Source organism: Myotis davidii, unplaced genomic scaffold (assembly GCF_000327345.1).
Source record: "Myotis davidii unplaced genomic scaffold, ASM32734v1 scaffold147, whole genome shotgun sequence".
NCBI lineage: Eukaryota > Metazoa > Chordata > Mammalia > Chiroptera > Vespertilionidae > Myotis > Myotis davidii.
In genome coordinates, this window is record NW_006383010.1 from 7,950,420 (window position 1) to 7,959,432 (window position 9,013).

At 39.6% G+C, this 9,013-nt stretch overlaps 1 protein-coding gene across 2 annotated transcripts in view; it reads left to right on the forward strand.

Annotated features, from left to right (window-relative positions):
- The window catches only part of LAMA2 (laminin subunit alpha 2), a 491,338-nt gene that overhangs the window by 179,335 nt on the left and 302,990 nt on the right, over positions 1–9,013 (forward strand). For both annotated transcript variants that reach the window (XM_015557822.1, XM_015557823.1), the window contains exons 6-7: positions 2,091–2,180; positions 4,288–4,405. In XM_015557822.1, the coding sequence (XP_015413308.1) occupies positions 2,091–2,180; positions 4,288–4,405 (208 nt within the window). The remainder of the gene's footprint in view (positions 1–2,090; positions 2,181–4,287; positions 4,406–9,013) is intronic.

Below are 9,013 nucleotides of genomic sequence, written 5' to 3' on the forward strand. Positions count from 1 at the left end.
TTTTCCTTCCTGATAGGATATCAGAAAAAAAAATGCTTAAAGCAGTCTTTCAACAGATCTTTGAAAACAGGAGCTAATAAAATTGCTGTTTTCTAGTGTTAAACTGGGATTTATGTGACTATGACACAAATGATCAGTGAAGGTTGCTAGGAGCCATAACTGTGCTTCCTCCTATCTATCCCCCGCCACATGCACTGGATTATGTCACCGCCCCTACATGCTGTTATATAACCAGGACATTATTACCGAGAGGGGCAATTCAGCTATAAATCCATGCTAAGAGAATCTCTACTGTGTGACCAGAAGCAAAGGTAAATGGAGCATTGTAGAAGAAACTAAAATTGTGGGACAAAACTCTTAGTTCTAAAATGATCTTCCTAAGGTCAGACTATTGCCAACAATTGCTGAACCATTGCTGAATATTGAATATTGGTTCATGAATACCCCTCATAAATTTTCTCTTCTCATTACTTAATTTACCCTTCGCAAATCTCTCCATCATAAAATAACTTTTAAAGTTTTGTTATCCTCTCACAACACATGTTTCTTGTGTTAGGTTTCGGTATTTTCTAAACCTAAAATAATTTTACCATGTATTATACATAAGCCTAGTGTAAATTATCTTATACAGAAGTAATGATTATTCTATGGTGATGTTAGATTCTTGTTTTAAAAAAATCCCTTTTAATTTTAATTTCAGCATGACTTAAAAATATGTACCGAGAAAGACTAAATAATTTTGAAGGGAAATTTAATCTTTCTTGACAGTATATCTATCAGAGGGGGAAAAATCAATGGCAATAAATGTGTTTCTTTTATCATCTTTTGAGAAGGCAAAGTAGAGATTGGGGTGCCCATCTATTATATAGAATTCATTAGACATGAGCCTTTAAAATAGAGCAGTGAAATTCAACATTTAAATGATTTTTGAAAGTAAAGTAAACACTACATGTAAATTTAAATATATAAAAAGGGATATTGAATTTTAGCTCCTTTCAATGACTCAAAAGTGTAACATTATACATTTATAATTAAAACAGATTTCCCAATTTAAAGGCATCTACAAAAACTACTGTATCAGCTTTACAAGCAAATATCCCTATTTGTATCTATATTATTATGTGATGAGGTTAGTGAAAAGCAGACTTTTAACCTAACTTTCCTAGCAAATTTCATAAATTCGAAGTTCAGGTATATCAATTGAGATGATGCAACAAAAATATTATAAAAGACGCTATGTATAAACAACAAAAACAAACAAAGAAAAAAGTAGATGGAAAGGGAACTTTGTCATCAGGGAATTCAGTTTTTTGTTTACCTACTTATTTTCTCTAAATTTTTTTTTTAATGTGAATGATTAGAATAATAGAATCATCGCCACTCTGATGGTTATTTGGATTGCATATGATAATGTGAAGTACTCTCGATTATAAAATATTTCATACATATTAATTAAAATTTAAAACATAATTCAGTTCTATAATTATAACTAGTCTTTGAAAAGCTGGGTATATTTAGGAACATAGCCCTATCTTAACTTTAGATAGGGAAATAATTGTATGGGCTCGTTAACATCCTAATGAACAGAGGCGAGTGTTCTGCCCATCTAGTTTACTCCTCACATTATGTTAGGTCAATCCTGCAGTTAGTCCCATTTCACTTCCTCCTGTTTAAGAAATGTATTGTTATGAGTATATTCCCCTAAATTTGCTGATTCTTTTCAAATTCATCAAATAAAACAGTCTACATATGGTCCATGGATACTGAGGTTTCTCTCATGACAATAAAAGAGATTTTCTTGCAAGAAACTAAAACAATTTTAATGAAGAATTATAACAACTTGCCCTCAACAGCAGATGCCTCAGCATGGACTTTGTACTGCCCGTGGAAAAGACATTTCTAAAATGCCCACCCAACATAAATTAGAGGCGTTCTCTCTCTGGGCTACTGTTAGCCCTCAGTTGTCCGGAGAAACACAGTGTGCTTCAGACTCAGGATAAAAGCAGAAAGTAAAGGTTTTAATTGCAGTTCCCTTCCGTTACTTTCACCTTGCAGTCTTTACAGGATTTCTCTCTGATTGCTTTTTGCAGTATTACTACTCGGTCAAGGATATTTCGGTTGGAGGGATGTGCATCTGCTTCGGTCATGCCAGGGCTTGTCCACTTGATCCAGTGACAAACGTATGTATATTTATAGGACGCTTAGGCAAAACGAAGCTCTGAACTGTGAGTGTTTCTCAAGAGGCTTTCCTGAGAGGGACTCTGTGAGCGGGCGTCAGGTCTCGGCTTCGACAGTGTAACAGGAAGCTGTGCCAGAGGGAAATAGAGCTGGTGGTTAGGATAGACTTTGAAATCAGCCATCACTGTATCAGAAACCAGATTAGTTTTTCTCCCCTCCAAAAAAAGGGGGGGCTCCAAACAGGTCTTTCTGTTTTGAAACCTCTTTAGCTATGACAGCCTACAATATGATTTAGCTTTGGAGAACGCCTGCCATCAATCAACCGGGCCATTTCTTTCAAAAATTTTCATCAGAAAAGTTAATGCAAACAAATGAAAAATGTCCATGGAAGTGAATATAAATGGCATGGAACAGGAGACTGGGGTGGGGCAGGGGCAGTAAGGAGCGGGTGGAAGAGAGTATTCAGGAGAGAATGAAATTGCGAGGCCAGAAAATGCTGCCATGCTTTTGGGTCAAATTTTTCATTAATGACAATATATTAAGTGAATACAAACTAAAAGGAAGATGAGTGAGCATCTTTCTTCTCAGTCATAAGCAAACTGGCGAAATACAAAATCATTTGTTGTATAGTATATGGAAGAAACATACTGAATAGTAAGATTGGTGAACATAGCTACCTATGCATAGATTTATTTTTTCTCCTACTAAAATTGTAATACAAATGGCATTTCTCTAGAAGCCACTTTTCTGACTAATGCATCATAATGTTACCTCCAAGGGGAGGTTCAAATGCCCTGGTACTATTATCTGGGCACATTAGAGGTGCTGCTTTTAGAAGGGTGTGTCTCTATTAGATGTCACGATGAGCAGTGTTTCCAAGCTTTGGGAGCCCACAAGGCAGCCTTGGAGGGTCAGTTCCATGCCATGAATGAGGACTGTACTCAATAAACTACCAAACAAAATAGAAATAGACTCATGGATACAGAGAACAGACTGACAGCTGTCATAAGAGATATGGGTTGGAAGGCTGAGTGAAAAGGGTGAAGGGATTAAGCAAAGAAAACAACCTCATCGACACAAACAACAGTATGGTGATTACCAGAGGAAAAGGGGGTGGAGGGAGGTAGAAGATGGTAAAGGAGGGGATAAATGGTGATGGAAGGAGACTTGACTTGGGGTGGTGAACACACAGTATAACGTACAGATGATTGTAGAATTGTACACCTGAAGTCTGTCACCCCAATAAATTCAATAATTTTTAAAATATATTTTTATTGATTTCAAAGAAGAAGCAAGAGGGAGAGAGATAGAAATGTTATTAACTTAATTAGGGTACTCCTAAGCTGGCCTTTGCTAAAAACGTCCTCAAACTGAGGGGTTGACCTCAGCGAAGATACCCCCACTTCTTCTAACACCACTTCTTCAAAATAGACTCGCCCAGGCCGAAAACCAAATTCTGCGCATGAGCCATGAAGTTTCAATCACACTGTACATGTGCGCCCGCACGTGGTATTTTGTGGAAGAGCCACACTAAGGGGCCAAAGAGCTGCATGTGGCTCGCGAGCTGCGGTTTGCCGACCACTGGGCTAGGGCAATTCAATACTTTTTTTAAAAAAGAGACTGTACTCAGAGCACATAGACAGGACTGTGTGCATGTGTGTGTGTGTGTGTGCACGTGCGCGCGTGTGCTCGCTTGTTGGTGCATGCTGGGACATTTGATTTCTATTGTAATTATGCCTTTTAGTGCCTAGGGAGCAACTCTCTAGGCACTCCCAAATGTTAACAATACTCTGAGGGAAACCTTAAATTCAAAAAAGAAGGGATCTTAGTCTTTGGCCCAAGATTGCTACCAATTGGACCTCTGCTCTCTTCTCTCTCTTCTAAGCTGAAGCCCAGTGAGCCCAGAACTAGCCTGGACCTCTGGAATCTGGTGCCCATCAAATACCTGCTTCCAAGACGCGCACCTCTTGCTTCCCAGACTGACAGGACTGTTATATTTTGGTCCATAGTCTGGGAGTTCTCTCTTCTCTTCATTCTACCTTGCAGGGAAAACCGTTCATTTATGGTTACAAAAGCAGCTGAATGCATGTTTTCCCCCCTTTTGACTAGAAATCCCGCTGTGAATGCGAGCACAACACGTGTGGTGACAGCTGTGACCAGTGCTGTCCGGGATTCCATCAGAAGCCTTGGCGCGCCGGGACTTTTCTGACTAAAAGCGAATGTGAAGGTATGTTCCCGTGAAGCCAACAGCATGTGTAACTCTTCCTTGTCTGGGACATAGGTCATATAAGCATGTGGTGATTTTAGGGAAGCACTGTTTCCAGTTTCTATGTTTTATCCAAGGCAATAACTGGCAATCTCTTCTACCCTGCTTTTTTGGTTACTCAGCTTTTTGTAGTGTTTTTTGTTGTTTTGTTTTGTTGGTAAATATTTACCAAACACTGATGGATTTATCACAATGTGAGGATTATAATAAACTAGAGGCCCGGTGCACAAAAATTTGTGCACTTGGGTGTAGGGGGTCTCTCAGCCCGGCCTGTGTCCTCTCGCAGTCTGGGAACCCTCAGGGGTGACCACTTGCTGGCTTAGGTCAGCCTGGATGACGGGTTGATGGCTGTTTGCAGCTGGTCACACCCCCTTCAGGGTGAGGGTCCTCACTGGGGTGCCTGGCCAGCCTGGATGAGGGAATGATGGCTGTTTGCAGGCTGGTCACACCCCCTTCAGGGTGGTTCTGGGTGTGTTTAGCTTCTATAATTGCAACATTGTTGCATCTGGAGCTCAGAGCTGGGCTGCGGCAGGCGGGGAACCTTGGCTTCCTCCGTCACTGGAGAAAGCAAGCCTCATGTTCACTTAAGCTGCCTGGCTGCCGGGCGCCATCTTGGTTGGCAGTTAATTTGCATATCTCGCTGATTAGCCAATGGGAAGGGTAGCAAAGTTACGGTTAATTACCGTGTTTCTCTATTATTAGATAGGATAGATGAAAGCATAGTATATCCTATTGTCATTAGCCATGGTAGGTCTTTAAAACTATTGAATCATAGAAAACTTTAATCACAAAATAATCTCAACTGTCAAATACTGTTTTTTTCAGTTTAAGATTCTGTATATGCTATCTATGCATGTCTGTAGTCCCTTCATTTTTCTGCACTCACTTTTTTTGCTTTTTGATCTGTGATTCTCCCTGGTGTCTCTGATATCCTTTCACACAGTTATAATTACACTAGAGGCCCGGTGCACGAATTCGTGCATGGGTGGGGTCCCTCAGGCTGGTCGGTGATCGAGGCCTATGGGGGGTGGGGGAGGCGGTTAGGGAGGGCTGGCTGGCAGAGGGGAAGGGCCATGGGCAGTTGGATGGCCAGCCCCATACCTGATTCGGATGGGGGGCCCAATTGGGAGGAGGGTCGGTCAGGGGTGAGGGGCCATAGGCAGTTGGGGGGTGTCACTTGGGGCCCCGTTTGGGCCGGTTAGCAGCCACAGTGCATGTCATAACGATTGGTCATCCCTGTCGTTCTATCTAGAAACACTTTACCACTCTCCACTGTGTGTATATGTTTAGACAAGGAAACAAAAAGGTTAGGTCAAACTTGTTAGCAACAGGGATGGGCAAAGCAAGGTGAAAGGAGTTTTCCACTTGCTACTAGACACATTTTTTAAAATAGTGCAATTATAAAACAGCTTTATCTTCCTTTATGGGACAAATGAGAAGTTGTATTTCCAAATAGAAAAATAAATGGATTTTTTTTAAACCTAAATTAAAGATAGGGGTATTAACCATAAAACCTTACATAAATCAAGCTTTGGGCAATGTATGCATCCCTAAAATGTTCTTTTCCAAGTTGCATTGTGTTCTAGTCACCTTAATATTTAGAAAAACCCTTTCATGACATGACAAATCCTTCTATTAGAAGAATAATCACCTTTTAATTCATTTGAATTCAGTTTAGACTTTCATCAGTCTAGTTTATTTAAGGCATGATATGTCTCTAAAGAGCAGAGAATATTTATTATATTGCTGAGCCTGTACTAAAGGGCAGTTTCAGTTTTGGTCTTGGGCATTCTGTGAAATAGCAAACTGCTGATGGCAGAACAAAAATGGCTCTTTGCAAGTAGGTGCTATCCATGTCCTCTGCGCTGTGCAGGCTCGGCCTTTAAACAGCAACCAGGGCTGTAGGAAGAGGGCCCTCTCTGCATGAACTGTGAAAATGAGCGCTGCTCCAGCCTTGTGTGTTACACATTAGTTCATGGTTATATTGGTAAACACTCTCAGCAGCACTAATTCCAGATAGTGTGAGAATAAATTTGCATTACTGTTTCCCTCTACTTATATTGATAGCAGAAATCTTGGCTGTTTCTTGCAATATATTTTTACAAGATTTTTAAAGAATTGTGCATTATCCTAAAGATATAAAACTTTTTAATGCCTACTGATGTATATTTATTACTACATGTTTTCTAGAATAAACTTTGAAAACTCTCCATCAATATAACAAAAATGCTATATTCTAAATCAAAAGTCAACAGCCTAGGAAAGCGTTGGCAACAAACATAACAAGGAGATAATATCTTTGCTATATTATGAGATCTTGCCTAGTTATAATAAAACTAGAGGCCTGGTGCACAAAATTTGTGCATGGGTGGAAGGGGAGTCCCTCAGCCCGGCCTGCACCCTCTCCAATCTGGGACCCCTCGGGGGATGTTTAAACCAGCAGTCAGACATCCCTCTCGCAATCCGGGACCGCTGGCTCCTATCTGCTCACTTGCCTGCCTGCCTAATCACCCCCAACCGCCCTCCCTTGCTGGCATGATCACCCCTAAGCGCCCTCACCTGCTGGCCTTATTGTCCCTAACTGCCTCTATCTTGGTCCCCGCTACCGTGGCTTTGTCTAGAAGAAGGACTGGACGAATGGAAGATGTCCAGTTGACCCAGTCTAATTATCATGTTACCCTTTGATTAGTATAGATGTCACAAACTGTTAAAAATGAGAAAAATGGAAAAAGACATTTCTCAGGAAAATGACGTATAACCATATAAAAAAATCATCACACTCATAATTAAGGAAGTACCAATTATAACAATGAAAATACACTAACTTTTCAAAATGTTCATTCTTCCACTCAACAAATGGTTGAATGCTTGCTATGTCCAGAAACTGGATTAAAATATTTGATTATATGCAATGTTGGCGAGGTTTATGGGAAAAGAGTTCTATCATATCTATTGGATAGAGAATTATTTGACACAGCATTGTTGGAGGAGAACTTTTCAAGCTCATTAAAATTTTGTGTGTCCTTTGACTAGAATTTATACTTGAGATAGGAATCTAGCCTATAGATATACTCATAAAGCTGCCCAGGGCATATGGTCATAATCCTTGCCATTAGTATACAATTGCTCACCCTACTTCACCTCACATTTATGGACTTTAGTAGTGACTGTGGCTCAGGCATTGTGCAATCTTAAAGCAACCATAAGAGACAAGTACTGCAATGATACTAAGGCTTGAATTTTCTGCTCAAAGTTACTCAGCTGGCAAATGTGAAGCAGCCTGACATTAGAACACTACTCCTACTCCAACTTCCGAGTCCTCCTAGTGTGTAACAGCGTTATTTATAAAGGCGGAATCTGGAAACAATTCACTGCCCATTAGTAGTGGCCTGATTAGTTGTGACCTGACTGCCTTTTAAGAAGTAATATTAGAGGAATCATATGCTAATAGAGAAAGATCTATGATATTTACTGTTGGTAAAATGAAATGGTTTAGAGGAGTATTTAAATGTCCCCTCCAGTGGAAAAACAAGATTGAGCATGGGCACACACACACACACACGTATGTATGTGGAAATCAATGTAAGGACACCTATGAAACTCAACATCTGAGAAAGGACACTCAGGCTACTAGCGTCTTATAGAGAAACTGACCCTTGGTGAAATTAAGAAGTTCCCTACCTCAAATGACTGCTAACTATTGGATAGGTCACTCAAATCCCAGTCTGGTGCAGTATAGCCTGATCTCAGCCACTCAGCAAACCTCTCCTTTTGCCCTGATGGTTTGGCAGACTTCTATCTCTCTCATCGGGTGGAACTTGAAGGGAATGCAGCAGAGGTTGGCTCTGCAGACTCTGGAGCCTGGTTTCCCAGGGGTTGTCAGTATTGATTTGGTTTTCTTTTACAAGTTATTTCACTTCTCTGTGCCTCAGGTTACTAATATGTCCAAAGAGGCTAAAGTACCAGACTCATAGCTATTTGAAAATTAAAATCAGTGGTAATAAATATAAAACACTTAAAAGAAAACATGGCATTTAGAGAAATGCTACATTTTAGTTATTAATAGTAGTAAAGGAAAAGAACTATATTCTAAACATCTGTTTTTACCCATAGGATGTAACACAGAGATTATACTAATTATTCATTATAGATTCCCTGGATCTTAATCATCCAATGTCACAGTTCAAGACATTTTTTTTTTTTGCCAAAATAGGAAATTGTATGTTTAACCATATAAAATTTTGGTTTTGTGAGATCAAATCAGTCAAATATTGGCATTTCATATGACTCAGTTTAATTTATATGTTTTGATTATTTTACGCTCCATTAAAAAATGTGAATTTACTAATATAACCAATAAATCCAAATAATTTTAGATACTTTTATATTGATTATATGCATAATACATATATTTTCTCATATAGTATAAAATATCCTATCTAATAATAGATAAACATGGTAATTAACCATACCTCTGCTACACTTCCCATTGGCTAATCAGGGTGATATGCAAATTAACTGCCAACAAAGATGGCGGCCGGCAGCCAGGCAGCTTAAGCGAACAGGAGG